The following is an 18,969-nucleotide window of genomic DNA, read 5'->3' as shown; positions in this document are numbered from 1 at the left end:
GTGGAGGTCCCCGGGAGGAGGGGCGCATGGCCAGATGGCCAGGGGGGTATCTGGGGGTGGGCTGGATGGAGAAGGCGATTTTTCATGGCACAATGGGATAAACCTCTTGGATAAACCTTAACATTTTGTTAGGGTGGGTCAAAGTTTGTAGAATCCTGGCTTGGCCAAAATAACAGTCAGTCTTTTCCAAACATGGCCACTTAAAGATGGAGGGACTTCAACTCCCAGAATTCCCCAGCCGGCACGCTGGGAGTTGTAGTCCACCCATTTACAAGCAGTCACTCTTTGAAAAAGATTGGCCTAGCTCAAGCAATGTTGGCTAGCTTGCATTTCAGTGGGTTGTGTGAATGTGCACCAAGTCTTTTGTGAATCCAATGATCGCAATCTTAAGATGAGTGGACTTCAACTCCCAGAATTCCCCAGCCAGCACGCTGGGAGTTGTAGTCCACCCATTTACAAGCAGTCACTCTTTGAAAAAGATTGGCCTAGCTCAAGCAATGTTGGCTAGCTTGCATTTCAGTGGGTTGTGTGAATGTGCACCAAGTCTTTGTGAATCCAATGATCGCAATCTTAAGATGAGTGGACTTCAACTCCCAGAATTCCCCAGCCAGCACGCTGGGAGTTGTAGTCCACCCATTTACAAGCAGTCACTCTTTGAAAAAGATTGGCCTAGCTCAAGCAATGTTGGCTAGCTTGCATTTCAGTGGGTTGTGTGAATGTGCACCAAGTCTTTTGTGAATCCAATGATCGCAATCTTAAGATGAGTGGACTTCAACTCCCAGAATTCCCCAGCCAACATGCTGGAAGTTGTACTCCCCCCCATTTTTCAAGCAGTTTGAAAAAGATTGATCTAGCTACCTCAAACAATGTTGGCTAACTTGCACTTCAGTGAGTTGTGTGAATGTGGACCAAGTCTTTTGTGAATCCAATGAATCCAATGATCACAAGTTCTACTCCCAGAATTCTTTGCTGCCTGGGGAATTCTGGGAGTTGAAGTCCACCCATCTTAAACTCCCCTTGCTTGAAAAACCCTGCCTAATTTATCTCTTTAGCCATCATAACTGTGTTTAAGGATCACCCCCGTATCCGAACGCAGCCTAAAGGGTCTATATTGCTTTTAAAGCTAGTCCTTGACTTACAATAGTCTGTTTAGTGACCATCCAAAGCTACAATAGCGCTGAAAAACAAGTCAATTATAATCAATTTTCGCCCCATGAAAATTGGGACGCTTTGCAACTGACTCGTATTTATGACGGTTGGATCGTCACGGGGTGGGTCACGCGATCCCTTCTTCCAAGTGTCTGATGAGCAAAGTTAACGGGGCAAGTGGATTCACTTAAAGATCATGGGACTGACTTATCTACCGCAGTGATTCGTTTAACAACGGTGGCTAGAAAGAGGATAAAAACAGAGCGAGTTTCATTTAACAATTGTGTCGCTTGAGACTTTCAAGAAGAGGCTGGACTGCCATCTGTCAGAAATGGTGCTGGGTCTCCTTGCTTGGGCGGGGGGGTTGGACTGGATGACCTCCAGGATCCCTTCTGACTCTGTTATTATTCTGTTATTCAGAAATTGTGGGGGCTTCATCCCTGGAGGCTTTCAAGAAGAGATTGGCCTGCTGTCTGTCCAAAATGGTGTAGGGTCTCCCGCCTGGGCAGGGGGGGTTGGACTAGATGACCTCCAAGGTCCCTTCCAAGTTCCAACTCTGATTATCTGTTATCTGCTTTGCTCAGTTGGGGTCCTAAGTCGAGGACCTAATAATGTAGTGTCGCTCACTTAAAGCACTGCAGCGGTTCGCTTAACGACGGTGGCGAGAATGGTCATCACGCAGGGCAAAACTGGTTTTTAAAAATGTCTCACTCGGTGTCGTTTGTAGCCATAAGTCGAGGACTACTAATTTCCAAGAATTCTGAGTTAGCACCGAACAGGGGGATTCTGGGAAATGCCCGGGGTGTGTGTGTGTGCAGAGAAGCAACAGGTGGCATATTTGACATGCGTGTAGAATGAATCACTTCCCATAAAAAACAGGTGACTAAACATTGATTAGACAGAAAAATAAATTCCTTTTTTTTTCCTTGTAGGTTTCAGTTCCGTCCTGAGGTTGGAAGAAAATAGGAGAGAGGGAGAAAACCATAGTCTCTTATTATGTGTTGTTGGGCACACCTGCAGCAAGCGTGCAAGAGGCGTAATCTTTTCCTACAGAGACGGCTGTGTTTACACAAACAGGCATGCGTGTATATTAAAATCAAAAGTAGTTTTTTTTTCCTAAAGGGTTTTTTATTATTGAATTAAATTGGGCATTGTTTCATATTTGAAATGATCATTTTAAGCGTCTTTTAATTCTTTTTCCTGGTTTTATAACTTGGTAAGTCACGGACAGCATCAAAATTTAATCTGAAAAAATAATGACATAAAATACAGGTGGTCCTGAACTTACAACAGTTTCTTTAGTGAGCGAAGTTACAAGGGCCATTGGGGTCGCTGGTAAAATAAAATAAAAGATGAAATTAAATTTAAAAAGTAAAATAAAACAATGCAATGCAAAACAATAATTAAAAAATAAAAAATAAAAAACAATAAAATCAAAAGCAATAAAATAAAATGAAGTGATTGGAGTGAAATTAAATGAAATTAAAAAGTAAGATAAGATGAAATGGAATGTAAAAAGTCAAATGAAACAAAACAAAACAACGCAATACAACACGATAATTATAAAAAATGAAAAATGACAATAAAAAGCAATAAAATAAAATAAAGTTATGTTAAATGAAATGAAATTAAAAAGTAAGATAAGATGAAATTAAACTTAAAAGGTAAAACAAAACAAAACAATGCAATACAACACAACACAATAATAATAAAAAAATGAAAAATGAAAATAAAAAGTAATAAAAAGTGATGTTAAGTTAAATTAAGTGAAATTAATAGATAGATAGAATACTTTATTGGCCAAGTGTGATTGGACACACAAGGAATTTGTCTTGGTGTAAATACTCTCAGTATACATAAAAGAAAAGATACATTTGTTAAGAATCAAGAATCGTAACGTACAACACTTAATGATAAGATGAGATGAGATAAAAGGTAAGACAGTACAATTATACTAATAAAATAATAAAATAAAGTAAGTAAAATAAAATATAAAATAAAATCACATCAAATTAAAAATAAAATAAAAAGAACGAGTGCAAATGCTAACACCGAAAGAAGAGATGTGTGTGAATTCTCCAAGCAAACCGCAAACACACCTTTGTTTACACCAGGCGTGCCAGGACGGAGTTGGCACAACAGGGTGCAAACAGCCCCCTCGCCACGGATGGAGGACCTCAGGGGTGGGGGGCCTGCCCTGTCCACAGCTGCGTTTTGGCAATACTTCCCTATTTGTGATGCGCTTGTGATGCAGACGGTTGTGTCAGCACTGCTGTCTGTTCGTGGCTTGGGGCGATCTGCGTGGGTGGCAGCCTGGGCTCCAGCTTGTCAAGGGGTAGATGGGCATATTGCACAACTACGGAGTGTGTCGAAACCGCACGGCTGGGCCTTGTCGGTGTGAGCAGCTGCAACACTCGGAATCTAGGGACCGTTTAGATTGAAGGCTCCCAGGTCTCCCAGTCAAACCGCTGTACAGAATACAACTGAGCCCAGAATAACAGAGCTGGAAGGGACCTTGCAGGGCATCTAGTCCAACCCAAAGGAAGGAAGGAAGGAAGGAAGGAAGGAAGGAAGGAAGGAAGGAAGGAAGGAAGGAAGGAAAAGGAAAAAGAATAGCAGAATAACAGATTAACAGAGTTGGAAGGGACCTTGGAGGTCATCTAGTCCAACCCAAAGGAAGGAAGGAAGGAAGGAAAAAGAATAGCAGAATAACAGATTAACAGAGTTGGAAGGGACCTTGGAGGTCATCTAGTCCAACCCAAAGGAAGGAAGGAAGGAAGGAAGGAAGGAAGGAAGGAAGGAAGGAAGGAAGGAAGAATAGCAGAATAACTTATTATTATTATTATTATTATTATTATTATTATTATTATTATTATTATTATTATTATTGTTGTTGTTGTTGTTGTTATTCTACACAAAAGTGTTGGGATCTGCTCAGCATAATCCGCTAATACATCACACAGTCCAAACACTTGGGAAGTGCTCGACTAGTGATTTGTGATACGAAACCCAGCATGGTTATCTCTGCCTGCTGTGTATACTGTCATTTTTGTGTGTGTGATAATAATAATATTAATATTATTATGAATATTATTACTGTTGTGAATATTATTACTATTATTATTTTTCAAAACTAACTGTACCAGACAACACACTGTTCATACAGATAATTGAGTTTTGATGTTTACTAAAGAAAAATGTATAAATAAAATATATTTTTTTTTAAAAAAAAAGACACAAGGGTGAGCAGGCAGGGCAGGGTTGCTACCAAAGACCCCTCCCAACCCCCCAACCCTTGCCTCCTCCCCTCCCCCCATTGTTACCAGCCCCCTCCCTCCCTGCCCTGCAGCTCCAGCCAAGTTCCATCTGTCTGAATTGGGAGGGGTGGCTGGAGGGGGCATGTGGCTTTTTTGGGAGGGGGAAGGGTATCTTGAGCGCCAGTCTGGGTGGGGAGGGGGCCGCAGAACAAGCCCCACGCCCCTAAACCCAATCGAGGAGCAATTTCCGCCCCCTCATCGTCCACCCAGCCTTCTCATTCCCTACGTTCGCGGTCCTCCGTGTCGTGTCGGTGTGTGTGTGTGGTCTTTCCCTGGCGACCCCGCATCCTCTCCGCCGGGTTTCTGCAACCCCAGACCCTCGCAGCGCCCAGTCCCCCCCCGCGCCCCGGGTCCAAATGGAAAAAACACGCAGGGCGAAAAGACACGCACGGACCCAAAAACAGAGACACCCAAAAAAAGACACGAAACACACGTGCAGAGGCAGGTCCGGGGTCTCGAGACAGAGAGAGAGAGAGAGACCCCCTTGGTAAGCAACCTGCTGGCCAGCGGGATTTTCCCTCCCGCCACATGCGTGGCAACCTTACCTGTCCCACGCAGGTGGGAGAAAAGTCCCGCCTCCGCCTCCGCCTCCTCCCACCTGGCGGCCAGGTGAGGCGCGGGGGAGGCGTTGGGGAAGCCGCCCGCCCTCCTTGGCTGCCCGTCCAGGAAGGAAGGAAAGAAAGAAAGAGAGAAGAGAGCAGAAACAGACGGAGGGAAACTGTCCCCGCGGATCGCAGGTGAGGGCGGGGGAGGAGGCAGAGAATCGGGAGTGTGGGGGGCAGAGAGGGGAGTCCCCCAAAACTTCCGAAGGGGGATCCTTTCCCGCTTTTTCTGGCCAGTTGCGTGTCCTTCTCTCCTTCCTTCCCTCCCTATCTCCCTCCTTCCCTCCCTCTGTCCTTCCTTCCTTCCCTCCTTCCTTCCTTCTCTCCTTCCTTCCTTCCATCCTTCCTTCCTTCCTTCCCACCCTCTTCCTTCCCTCCTCCTTCCTTCCTTCCCCTCATTCCTTCCCCTCCCTATCTCCCTCTTTCTTTCTTTTTCTTTCTTTCTTTCTTTCTTTCTTTCTTTCTTTCTTTCTTTCTTTCTTTCTTTCTTTCTTTCTTTCTTTCTTTCTTTCTTTCTTTCCTTCCTTCCTTCCTTCCCTCCTTCCTTCCCCTCCCTATCTCCCTCCCTCTTTCCTTCCTTCCTTCCTTCCTTCGTTCCTTCCCTCCTTCCTTCCCTCCCTCCCTTCCTTCCCTCCTTCCTTCCTTCCTTCCTTCCTTCCCTCCTTCCTTCCTTCTCCTTTCTTCCTTCCTTCCCACCCTCCTTTCTTCTCCTTTCTTCCTTCCTTCCCACCCTCCTTCCTTCCCTCCTTCCTTCCTTCCTTCCCTCCTTCCTTCTTTCCCTCCCTCCTTCCTTCCTTCCCCCTCCCTATCTCCCTCCCTCCTTCCTTCCTTCCTTCCTTCTTTCCCCCATCTCCCTCCCTCTTTCTTTCCTTCCTTCCTTCCTTCCTTCCTTCCTTCCTTCCTTCCTTCCTTCCTTCCTTCCTTCCTTCCTCCGTTTGATCTCTAAATTTCTTAATTCAGAAATTAAATCTGTCCGCTTGGCTTCTAGTTGTGTGTGGGTTTGAGTTATTTTATTTTATTTTTTTTGGCCAGCAATTCTGCTCCTTCCCCTCTTGTCTCTCCTCCTCGGGACTTTTCCCACTCAGGGACAAAATAAATAAATAATTGTCCTCCCTCCCACTTTGGAGTTTGGCTCACCTGGCCGTGGCAGGTAATCCTTAAGGGCCCAAGAAAAGCCCTGTTTTGCAAGGGGAAGGAATCAGCAGTGTAGACATTTCCACCCCCCACAGCCCCAAATTCCCCCACCCTGCCCCAGAGGGCACTTCCAAGGGTGGCTCCGGCCTTGGCCTCCTGCCATCTGCCTTGGGAGTTTTACGTTAACCATTTTTTTGTGACACACACACACACACACACACACACATAAACACTCACCCTGACAACGCACTCCTTTAATTTCCCTTGTCCTGGGTTTGTAATATTTGTCTTTCTCTGTTTTGGCCTGGGGTAGAAGCCAGATTTCACACCATATAATCAGAGTCGGAAGGGACCTTGTAGGTCATCTAGTCCAACCCCCCGCTGCCCAAGCGGGAGACCCTACACCATTTCTGATAAATGGCAATCCAATCTCTTCTTGAAAGCCTCCAGGGATGAAGTTCCCACAGTTTCTGAAGGCAACTTCTGTTCCATTGAATATAAGAACGCCAGAGTTGGAAGGAACCTTGGAGGTCATCTAGTCCAACCCCACCCACCCACCCACCCACCCAAGCAGGAGACCCTACAGCATTTCTGACAGATGGCAAGTCCTTGCGCCCATTTCACAGATGGGGACAACCGAGGCCGACCCGGTGAAGAGCTAAAAAGAGGTTGTGGTTTGTTATTGTTTTTTGAAACTGCTTCAAAATTGATCCCGGAGATCTGTTTTGATCAGCAGCCGAGGAGGTCAGCGATCCCTTTTCAAGCTCTCCTCCCCAAGATCTTCCCCCGCCTGAAAAAGTTAACAATATTCAGCTTTACAACACCCACCAGAGAGTCCTAACGGCTGGAACGGGCCTGGGAGGTCTTGACATGAGACTTTCAAGAAGAGACTGGACCGCCGTTTGTCAGAAATGGTGTAGGGTCTCCCGCTTGGGCGTGGGGGTTGGGCTAGATGACCCCCAGGGTCCCTTCCCGCTCTCTTAAGATTCTGTTATTCAGAAACTGTGGGAGCTTCATCCCTGGAGGCTTTCAAGAAGAGACTGGATCGCCGTTTGTCAGAAATGGTGTAGGGTCTCCTGCTTGGGCAGGGAGGGGTTGGACTAAATGACCTCCAAGGTCATTTTCTTGAAAACCTCCAAGGATGGAGCCCCTACAACTTCTAGTGGAAAGCAGTTCCACGGTTTAATTCAATTAATCCTTCCATCATTCAAATTAAAAAATGATGCTTATTCAAAAGATTGCCTGGTTTTGGACAAGAGAGAGTTACTTACTCAGTATTGATAGTCCTCGAGTTACGACCACAAGCGAGGCCCACATTTCTTTTGCTAAGTAAGTAGGCTGTTGTTAAGTGAATTTTTTTTAAAGCCTTGTTTTACAACCTTTTTTTGCCACAGTTGTTAAGTGAAACACTGCCGCAGTGAAGCGAGTGACATTAAATGAATCTGTCTTCCCCATTGGCTTTGCTCATCAGAAGGTAACAAAATGGATGCTACAACGGTCGTAAGTGTGAAAAACAGTTCTGGGTCCCTTTTTTTCGGCGGCCATTGTCACTTCGGTCACTAAACAAACCATTATAAGTTGAGGACTCCTTGTATTTTTGCACAGCCAAAAATCAGGAAACTGCAGCCAGCCAAAAATGTGGTCTGACACATAATAGTCCTAGGCAGAAAAGGAGCTGCAGGTAGTCCTCATTGTACGACCAAAATGGAGACCTGATTTTCGTTGTTCACGTGGTTATTAAGTGAATTGCGTCCAATTTTACGACCATTTTTGGGCCAGGCTTCTTAAGCAAATCGCTGCAGTTCAAGTTAGTTACACGGTCTTTAAGTGAATCAGGCAGTTGTTTAGTGAATCCCTGTTTGAGTGAGTCACATGGTCGTTAAGTGAATGTGGCTTGTCACAAAAGTGGATCACGTGACACTCCCCTGGGGATGCGGTGACCCGTCATAAATACGAGTCAGGTTGGGCCCCGCGTCCGAATTTTGATCACGTGACTTTAGGGAAATGGATAAGGACGGTTGTAACTGGAAGTCGCTTTCCCTGGGGCAGTCGCTAAAATGGATGGCCGTAAAGTCGAGGACGGCCTGCCCCAGTTTCTTGTGATTTTTTTTCCGGCCCTTCGTGGCGGCCTAAATTGGCTTTTCGTGTCAAATTTTAATGCTCCCAGCCTCCCGCTTTCTTTTTATGGGTTTTATTGCTTTTTGCGTGTCTGTGTGTGTTTGTGTGTGTGTGTGTGCATGCAGCATTTCTGGGAGGGAGACGCCGGGCGGGCGGGGTCCTTCGTTGCGATAAATAAATGAAATTAAATTAAATGAGTCAAAAGAGAAAGAAGGATTTAGTTGACGAAACCATACTGGGGATGGTTTTTGTAAAAGGGAAAAACGGAAGAGATGTTTGTGGATGGAAGGGAGTCCAGCCATCTTAAAACATGGCTGACTGGGGGATTCTGGGAGTCCAGCCATCTTAAAACATGGCTGACTGGGGGATTCTGGAAATTGGAGTACAGATATCTTAAAACATGGCTGACTGGGGGATTCTGGAAATTGGAGTACAGATATCTTAAAACATGACTGACTGGGGATTCTGGGAGTCCAGCCATCTTAAAACATGACTGACTGGGGGATTCTGGGAGTCCAGCCATCTTAAAACATGGCTGACTGGGAGATTCTGGGAGTCCAGCCATCTTAAAACATGGCTGACTGGGGGATTCTGGAAATTGGAGTCCAACCATCTTAAAACATGGCTGACTGGGGATTCTGGAAATTGGAGTACAGATATCTTAAAACGTGGCTGACTGGGGGATTCTGGGAGTCCAGCCATCTTAAAACATGGCTGACTGGGGGATTCTGGAAATTGGAGTCCAGCCATCTTAAAACATGGCTGACTGGGGGATTCTGGAAATTGGAGTACAGATATTTTAAAACATGGCTGACTGGGAGATTCTGGGAATCCAGTCATCTTAAAACATGACTGACTGGGGGATTCTGGGAATCCAGCCATCTTAAAACATGGCTGACTGGGGATTCTGGGAGTCCAGCCATCTTAAAACATGGCTGACTAGGGATTCTGGAAGTTGGAGTACAGATATCTTAAAACATGGCTGACTGGGGATTCTGGGGAGTCCAGCCATCTTAAAACATGGCTGACTGGGGATTCTGGGAGTCCAGCCATCTTAAAACATGGCTGACTGGGGATTCTGGAAATTGGAGTCCAGCCATCTTAAAACATGGCTGACTGGGGGATTCTGGAAATTGGAGTACAGATATCTTAAAACATGGCTGACTGGGGGAATTCTGGAAATTGGAGTACAGATATCTTAAAGCATGTCTGGCTGGGGGATTCTTGAAGTCGAAGCCCACCCCTCTTAAATCCCACTGGCTGGGAAAGTCTGGGAGGACTGCTGGAAGAGAATATCTGTAGCTCCAATTCTGGGAGTTGAAGTCTCCAATCCTTAGTGGGTCTTGCATGAACTGGCATGGGGGTGGGGTTTGACTAGATGTCCTTGAGTGACCCCAAAGTCTGATTCTATGATGCGAATTACAGGAAATAAATGAAAAAGCATCCAGACGGTTTCTGGGGTGTTTTATGCCTCTTGCAGAGGCATAAATCATCCCCTGGTTTTTTTTGTTTTTTTTTTGGTATTTAGTATTTATTTGATTTGTCAATCGCTTACAAGATACAGGTATAAGAATAAACATAGTTTTGAATACATGAGATAGATAATTATAAGAAAAATAAAAAAGAAACAATAGGACAGAGACGGTAGGCACGATTTAAAAAACGTTAGCAGGGGGATTAAATTCCTTTTCATTTGCAAACCTGCAGGGGGCTTCTGTGGAAAAAGCCCCCTTAACAGTCAGCTAATGCCTCCCTTTCCCTGCCTGGGTGGGTGGGTGGAGTGGGAGGGGGTGCTGAGGAGGGGAAGAGGGGTGATGAGACAGCTGCCAGGGCCATCAGGAGGAAGACATTCCCTTTCGGGTGGGGGGGCTCTGGGGAAGCCCCCTCCTCATTCCTGCTGTATCCAATCTTAATCTTGGAAAGAGAGATGGGTTTGTTTTTTTAAACAGGCACCCAGCCCTATATAAAGAGAGGTGGGACACACACACACACACACACACACACACACACACCCCGTTTCCCTCCACTGCTTTTCACTCAGGAACTCAAGGTGGGGGTGGGTGGGGGTCTCCCTCTGGCAGCCCCTTCCCCTGCCCCTCTTAACAAAGGCAGCTGAGCCCGTGGAGCCCAACCCAAACCCCCCAAGGTATCCGGTGTCAGTGTGCGGTACAACCCTGTCCCGTGTATGTATGCGTTGAGCTGGGAAAACTTTATGGCGGGGGGGGGAGGGCTCCCACGAAGGGAAATTAGGGGTGGGGGTCGGATAGAGTCAGAAGGCCTGGTAAGGCGAGAAGGGAACAGGGTCCAAAAGAGACAAGTTGGCGACCCACACAGTGCCTGTTAAAAAAAAAAAGCCATATTATACCATATAATATAATATAGATATAGAATATAAATATAGAATGGAATGGAATGCTGAATATGGAATACAAAATACAACACAGAAACAAAATACAGTATAGGATATAGAATAGAATGGAATACAGAATATAAAATATAGAGGATAGGATAGGATATACTGTAGAAGAGAAGAGAAGAGAAGAGAAGAGAAGAGAAGAGAAGAGAATAATGGAGTGAAGAAAGAATAGAATAGAATAGAATAGAATAGAATAGAATAGAATAGAATAGAATAGAATAGAATGGAATGGAATGGAATGGAATGGAATGGAATACAATAGAAGAGAAATAGAAAATAGAATAGAATTAACAGAATAGAAAATAGAATAGAACAGAAAAAGGAAAAGGATAGAATATAGAATAGAATAGAAAAGAGAATAGAATAGAAAATGGAATAAAATTAATAAAATAGAATTAATAGAATAGAATACAGAGAATAGAATAGGAAAGAATAAAATCAATAAAATAGAATTAATAGAATAGAATAGAGTACAGAGAACAGAAAATAGAATAAAATTAATAGAATAGAATTAATAGAATAGAATAGAATAGAATAGAGAATAATATTGAAAACAGAACAGAGCAGAACACAATACTTTATTTAGTCAAGTGTGGTTAGCCACACCAGGAATTTGTCTCTGGTGCAGAAACACTCAGCGTATTTGCAAAACAATAGAAAAATCATCACCACCGTTTTCACTTGTGCAATCTCTGGTCAGACCACAGACCTACTAAAAAAAAAAAAAAAGATTCTAGCCAGCGAGCCAAGCTGCATGCCTAAGCAGGAGAAGAATTGTTTAAAAATCTTTCTGTCAACCCATGAAATCTGACCTGGGCAACAAATCCTCGATTGATTTTTGGGCAGTTGCCCCTGTCCCTCCCACAAACGTGGCTTGTGCTTTCACCCCAATCTGAGGTTTGTCTGTTCCTGTATCCCCGTAGCACCCCCTCCCCAGCCCCCATCCCCCGATGGCGCCAGACGACGGGACCGAATGGCTGCTGCAGCTGCTGAGCGAAATCCAACTGGAGCAGTTTTACCTCAGGATCCGAGACGAGCTTCACGTCACCCGCCCGAGCCATTTCGACTACGTCAAGACCCTCGACCTGGACCGCATCGGCCTGGGGCGCCCAGGTGAGTGCAGGGAAGGCGGGATGGGGGGATTGTGCAGGCGCACGTGGCAACTCTGCTCGGCGGGGACGCCTCTCGCGAAGACTTCCCAAGTTTATAGTCCTCATGAGGTGAAGGCGGATGTGGGGGGGTGTCGGGAATCAACCAGGGTAACGATCGGTTCATCAAGCCCGCAATTTGCGCTTCGTTTTTAAAAAACGGCCATTTCAGCTTTGAAATTCACCTTCGACTGCAGCCTCAGCGAGTAAAACAGCAGAGGAGTGGCACAACCATCGTGCCGTGTGAATCAGCTGGGATTCAAAACACGGAAATAGGCCCGTTGGAGGCCATCTTCACCCTCCCGCAACCTCGGGAGGCCGAAAAACAGGCCTTCTGGAAATACCGGAAGTGGCGAAACAGGCCCATTTTTCAGCCTCTCGAGGCTGCAGAGGCTTCCCTCCAGCCTCTGGGAGGACGAAAATGGCCTCCCCCGGGCTCCAGAGGCCCTCCGGAGGCTGAAAACAGGCACTTCTGGTACTTCCGGAATGCCCGTTTTTCGCCTCCCGAGGGTGCAGAGGCTTCTTGAGAGAGCCTCCGGGAGGGCAAAAATGGCCCCCCCTGGTCTCCGGAGGTTGAAAATGGGCACTTCCGGTATTTCCGGAAGGCCCGTTTTTTCGGCCTCCCGAGGTGCGTAGGCTCTCCTTGAGCCTCAAATGGGCTGAGAATCAATGCAAAGCAGTGCAAATAAAAGGGAGGGGTGGTGGTGTTGTGCGCGCATGCGCAGGGGGGTGCAGGCCGCATTGCATGGGGGCTGCCAGCACGCACGCGCTTTCGGCACACCACAACACAAAGGTTCGCCATCACTGGACTAGGGAAGCGGCGGGTGGACGGGGCCAACGGATTGCTAGAACAACCGGTTCATGCGAACCGATCCAAACCGGCTGAATCCCCACCCTTGACCTGAAGGGAGAAAAGAGAGGGAGAGCGCGCGGTGCAAAAGGAGGATGAAACCGGACCTCAAAATCCTGTTGAAAATAAATAAATATATTGGGAGTCCTCGTCTGATGAGTCCTATTTCTGTTGCTAAGCGAGGCAGCGATTAAGGGAAACTTTTGGGCCCATTTTACAACCTTTCTGGCCGCTGTTGTTAAGCGAGTCACCGCCGCGGTTCAGTCCATCGCCCAGTGGTGAAGCGAATCCGGCGTTCCCCCTGGGTTGGTCAGACAGTCGCAAAAGGGGAATCGTATGACTACCCGGAATCGTCGTAAGTATGAGTCAGTTGTCCGAATTTTTCAAGTGTGGAAAAGAGGTCCAGGAGGTCACCTTTTTTCAGGGCCATTGTTAACTCTGAGCAGTCGCTCAAGCCAAGGATCCCTGCAACGGAAGAGTCTGCTCCTAGACGCCATCTCTCACAAGACTTCCAAAGTTTCTAGTCCTCATGAGCACCCGAGAGAAAAAGCTGGCAGCGTATAATACAGGAATGCTACAGGAGGTTCAAAATGGATGTGTGTCTATTTAAATTGAATATGGAGGCCTTCCCTTTTGCAAGAACTGTTATCAAGGGGATAAAAAAAGGGGTTCCCCCCCCTTTCATTTGCCAACTTTTAAGACATCACTTGAGACTTTCAAGAAGAGATTGGACTGCCATTTGTCAGAAATGGAGTCGGGTCTCCTGCTTGGGCAGGGGATGGACTGGATGACCTCCAAGGTCCCTTCCGAATCTGTTATTCTGTTCTTTCTTCTTTCCTTCCTTTCCCTATCAGGCACTTTCTCTCCTTTCTTTCAGAAATAGTGTAGGGGCTCCTGATTGGGCGGCGGGGGCGGGTTGGACTAGATGACCTCCAAGGTCCCTTCCGACTCTGGTATTCTATATTCAATGAAATAGAAGTGGCCTTTGGAAACTGTGGGAGCTTCATCCCTGGAGACTTGCAAGAAGAAACTGGACTGCCATTTGTCAGAAATGGTATAGGGTTGGGCGGGGGGGGGGGTTGGACTAGATGACCTACAGGATCCCTTCCAACTCTGATTATCTGTTATCTATGGGCTTTCGACTCCCAGAGTTCCTCAGCCCGCCAAGATTTACCCAGAATTCAGCACGGATAGGAGGACAAGAAGCCATGTCGATATAGACAACTTTAGCACATTTTTTTATTCCATAGAGTAATTTTCTTAATAATAGATGGTGGGAATGCGGTAAATGTAATTTATATCTTGACTTCAGCCAAGTTGGGGGCGGGGAAAATGACCGGCTGAGGAATTCTGGGAGTTGTAGTCCACAAGTTTTAAAGGGGCCAAGCTTAGAGACCACCCTGGACCTATAGAAAGGAATATTACATGGGAATCATTTCCAAGGGATCGCGAAGCCCCTCCCCTTAAGTCGCCCTTGGGAAGCAAAGGGGTCTTGCCGGCAACCATGGTTTGGGTTCGAATTTGATTTTCCCAGACTGAGGTAGCTTTTATCTTACAGGTCAGCGGCGGCTCGAAGATGCCTTGAAACGCCGGAAGGGTCAAAGTCAGCGTCCCAAGTCCTGGGTTTATAAGGTGAGTGCGGGGACCCTCCCCTCAAAGGGACACGCCTGGGGGGCAGGTTTGGGGGTGGGCGGGCATGTTACGCGAGTGGGATTTCCTGCAGCCGTGGGGATCTGGCTGTTCCCTGGGGCAGGTTTGGAGAAGCGAAAAGAGGGGTGGATTTATTTGGGGAGTGGGCCATTGGGGGAGGGGGTAGAAGTGATACCACAACTTGCCAAATAGAGGAGAACCTTTGTAGCTTTGAACTGCGGGGACCTGGGGTGGTGTGTCTGAGCCAGGTGGTTTCCTTGCAGGCGTTTCGTGACCCAGCTAGGGAACGTCATCAGTGCTAGAAGGAAGAGGGGGTTGTGGGGAAGAGGAGGAGGAAGAGGAGGCAGAGGAGGAGGAAGAGGGAGGAGGAGGAAGAAGAGGAGGAGGAGGAGGAAGAAGAGGAGGAGGAGGAAGAGGAGGAGGAGGAGGAGGAGGTGAGGAAGAAGAGGAGGAGGAAGAGGAGGGGAAGGAGGAGGAGGAAGAGGAGGAGGAAGAAGAGGAGAAGGAGGAGGAAGAAGAGGAGGAGGAGGAGGAAGAGGAGGAGGAGGAGGAGGAAGAGGAGGAGGAGGGAGGAGGAAGAGGAGGAGGAAGAAGAGGAGGAGGAAGAGGAGGGGAAGGAGGAGGAGGAAGAGGAGGAGGAAGAAGAGGGAGAAGGAGGAGGAAGAAGAGGAGGAGGAGGAGGAAGAGGAGGAGGAGGAGGAAGAGGAGGAGGAAGAAGAGGAGAAGGAGGAGGAAGAAGAGGAGGAGGGAGGAGGAGGAAGAGGAGGAGGAGGAGGAGGAAGAGGAGGAGGAGGAAGAGGAAGAGGAGGAGGAAGAAGAGGAAGAAGAAGAGGAGGAGGAAGATGAGGAGGAGGAGGAAAACTGTGGGGTCCTTGGTGCTTTCTGACCTTGGCTATTTTCTGGCCGACATTTCATGACCCAACTGAGGAACATCATCGGTGGTAGAAATGCAAAACAACAACAACACCCCTTCCTTTCTAGCAATGATGCTGTTCCCTACTTGGGTCATGAGATGTCGCAAGAAAAGAGCCAATCTCAGCCAGCCCCCCCCCCATACCCATGTTGTGCCAGTGATGCACATCATGGCATCAATTTGCCACGGCGAATGAGCCAAAGCCCCACTCCACCCCGGTCCCCTGTCATTTGGCGCTGTGACCTCACGACTGTGTCACATCCACCACGCATGCTGGCGGCCACCCACGACCGCGGTGTGGCCTTCCTTGCCTTTTAAGATCTTCCGCCCACCGTCTTTTTTGGCTGCACCTGCGGGGCACTAAAACACGCCTAGCTGGCTGGCTGGGCTCCCTTGCCAGCGATAACATGCCTTTCCTGCCTGCATTTGGGGAAGGAAGTGTAGAATGTGCTTATTACGTTTTGTGCATGATTATAGTGGTTGTTGTTGTTGTTTTGGTTGCTGGGTTGTTTTTAATAGCCAGCCAGATGTTCAGACTGGCCCTTTCATAAACCTCTCCACTCCTTCCCAAACCCCCTAAGTCAGGCAGATGTGGCTCTTTGATGTGTTAAATAAAAGGTATCATCGTTGCAGAAATGGAAGGTGTGTTTTTATTTATTATAAGTTGCTTTCCAAGCCAGCCAGATGTTCAGACTAGGGTTTTTATTATAATTTTGGTTCCCCTTCTCTGGCCCTTCCCAAACCCCCCTAAGATAGGCAGATGTGGCTGTTTTGGTGGTGTTAAACAGGGAAACTCTGTTATTGCAATGGGTTGCAAAGTCAGCCAGATGTTCCACCTGGAGTTGGTTTGTTTACCCACCTTCCCAAACTCCTAAGCTAGGCAGATGTGGCTAACAGATAACAGGTCATCAGAGTTGGGAAGGTACATTGTAAGGTCATCTAGTCCAACCCCCTGCCCAAGCAGGAGACCCTACGCCATTTCTGACAGAGGGCAGTCCAGTCTCTTCTTGAAAGCCTCCAGGGATGAAGCTGCCACAACTTCTGAAGGCAACTTCTGTTCCATGGGTTGGTTGTTCTCACTGTCAGAAAGTTTCTTATTTCCAGGTTAAATCTCTTCTTTTTCAGTTTCCATCCATGATTCCTTGTCTGGCCTTCAGGTGCCTTGGAAAATAGCTTGACCCCTCCTCCTCTCTGTGGCAGCCCTCAAATATTGGAAGATGGCTCTCCTGCCTCACCTGGTCCTTTTGTTCATTAAAATCAGATTAAAGTCAGATTAATAGTGTTGGAAGGGACCTTGTAGGTCATCTAGTCCAACCCCCATGCCCTCAAATATTGGAAGATGGTTCTCCTGTCTCCCCTGGTCCTTCTCTTCCCTAGACTAGCCAGGCCCAGTTCCTGCAACCGTTCATCGTATATTTTAGTCAACTCATCCTCCTGGTTGCTCTTCTCTGTACTCTTTCCAGAGTCTCAACATCCTTTTTTATAGTGTGATGACTAAACCTGGATGCAGTACTCCAGGTGTGGCCTTACTAAGGCTTTACAGAGTGGTATTAGTACCTCACTTGATCTGGATTGCATCCCTCTGTTAATGCAACTTAGGATTGCATTGGCTTTTTTGGCTGCCACTGTACACAGCTGGCTCCTCTTTAGCTGGTTGTCCACTAAGACTCCAAGATCCCTCTCACAGCTACTGCTATTGAGCCTGGTTTCTCCTATATGTCTATATGTGTCCTTTGGGTTTTTCTTGCCTAAGTGTAGGACTTCCCTTTACATTGAATTTCATTTTGTTAGATACGGCCCAGTGTTCTAGTCTGTCAAGATCCCTCTGGATCTTGAGCTCATCTTCTTGGGTGTTGGCTATTCCTGCCAGCTTAGTATCACCTGCAAATTTGGTAAGTTCCCCTTCTATTCCCTCATCTAAGTCATTAAGGAAGATCTGGAAGAGTCCTGGGCCTGAGAGGGAACCTTGTGGCAACCCCACTGCTTCCTTCCCTCCATGCAGACTTAAGACCCATTGAGTACGGTTTGCCAGCCGGCTGCGAGTCCGTCAAGTGGTGGTGGACTGCTTGATGATGTTGAGGGAGGGAAGCTCTGTTATTATGGTCACTTGCAAAACCAGCCAGATGTTGAGACTGGGTTTGGCCTGTTTACCCACCCCTGGAGTCCTTCCCAAACATCTGGGAGAGACAGATGTGTGGCGGTGTGGTTGAAGGACTCCCTGGAAGGACAGGCCAGCTCTTCCAACCCAAGCTGCCTTTTTGCAATGGACCGATGCTGAATTTGGTCAGTGCCCAAGGCGTTTCAAGGGATGTTCCCAGATGTTTGGGGCTTGCACCCAAGGGGGCCTCTCACTATTATGGTTCGTTGCACACTGAGCCAGGTGGTCAGGCTGGATGTGGCGTTTTTGGACTACCTATGGAGTCCCTTCCCAAACACCCAAGATAGGCCGGTGCGGCTCAAAGCTGCATTATTATTTTTATAGAAGGTTTCCAAGTCATCCAGATGTTGAGACTGGATTTGGCTTTTTTAATCCACCTCTCCAGTCCTTCCCAAGGACCCAGGAGAGACAAATGTGGATGTTTGATGGGGTTAAAGGTCTCCTGGTGAGATGTCAGCGGTTCCAAATCAAGTGCCTTCTCTTTCTTTCTTTCTTTCTTTCTTTCTTTCTTTCTTTCTTTCTTTCTTTCTTTCTTTCTTTCTTTCTTTCTTTCTTTCTTTCTTTCTTTCTTTCTTTCTTTCTCTTTCTCTTTCTCTTTCTCTTTCCTTCCTCCCTCTTTGCTTCTTTCCTTCCTTCCTTTTCTCCATCCCTTCCCTTTCTCTCCTTCCTTCTTTCCTTTAAACACACTTGGCCAATAAACAATTCATTCATTCATTCACAACCGTCCCTGTCCTATTGTTTCTTTTATTTATTTTTCTTAGATGTATCCATGTATTCATAACCATGTTTATACTTATACCTGTTATCTAATAATCGCTTGACAAAATAAAATAAATAAAAATAAAATAAATATGCTTGGGGTTTCTTTGATTTGAACGAGGCTTCGGTCAGAACAAGCACTATCTGACAATGACGGGCACCGATGCCCTTTCTCTCTCTCTCTCTCTCTCTCTCTCTTTTTTTTTTCCCCATCCTTGCCAGATGTTCACAGGGGTGCGAAGCCCCGAAAATGAGGAGACCCCCAACGCCCAGCCTCCGGTCCCTCCCCGGCTGGAGACGGACGCCTCCCTCAAATGCTTGATCAGCGAGTGGGATCTTCGCGTCAGCGAGCGCCTGGGCGACGGATGCTTCGGGGTGGTGCACCGGGCTGAGTGGCATGCGCCCGGCGGCACCTTGGTAAGCGCCGTCACCGGCAGTCCTCGACTTGCCGCAGTTCCCAGCCAAACCCCCCCAGGAGAAAGGCCTTCCTGCAGATCAGAATAGCCAGGAATATTGGGAAAGGGCACCAGCAGGTGATCCAGCGCTGAACTATGGATGGTTTTGAAAGTTGAAGGAAAAGGTGGTTTTTCCACACTTAACGACCATCGTAGCAACCCCCGCTGTCAAAATTCGGACGCGTGGCCGCGAGCTCCTCCTTAGGACCGCTGCAACGTCCCAGAGTTACGTGATCCTCCTTTTTACGACCTTCGGACGAGCGAAGTCCACGGGAGAAGCCGCCGGATTCGCCGAACGAA

General features: G+C 47.2%; 1 protein-coding gene across 1 annotated transcript in view; it reads left to right on the top strand.

Annotated features, from left to right (window-relative positions):
- Positions 1-5,093: 5,093 nt before the first annotated feature.
- The window catches only part of TNK1 (tyrosine kinase non receptor 1), a 36,190-nt gene continuing 22,314 nt past the window's right edge, over positions 5,094-18,969 (top strand). The window contains 4 exon segments of the mRNA XM_087947607.1: positions 5,094-5,203; positions 11,660-11,849; positions 14,293-14,366; positions 18,437-18,631. Of these exon segments, the coding sequence (XP_087803733.1) occupies positions 11,687-11,849; positions 14,293-14,366; positions 18,437-18,631 (432 nt within the window). The 5' untranslated portion in view covers positions 5,094-5,203; positions 11,660-11,686.

Source organism: Notechis scutatus, chromosome Z, assembly GCF_049901735.1.
Source record: "Notechis scutatus isolate UNSWTSFEM ecotype Mainland chromosome Z, rNotScu1.2, whole genome shotgun sequence".
In the NCBI taxonomy this organism is placed as follows: Eukaryota; Metazoa; Chordata; class Lepidosauria; order Squamata; family Elapidae; genus Notechis; species Notechis scutatus.
This window is presented reverse-complemented; position numbering and strand designations above follow the sequence as displayed.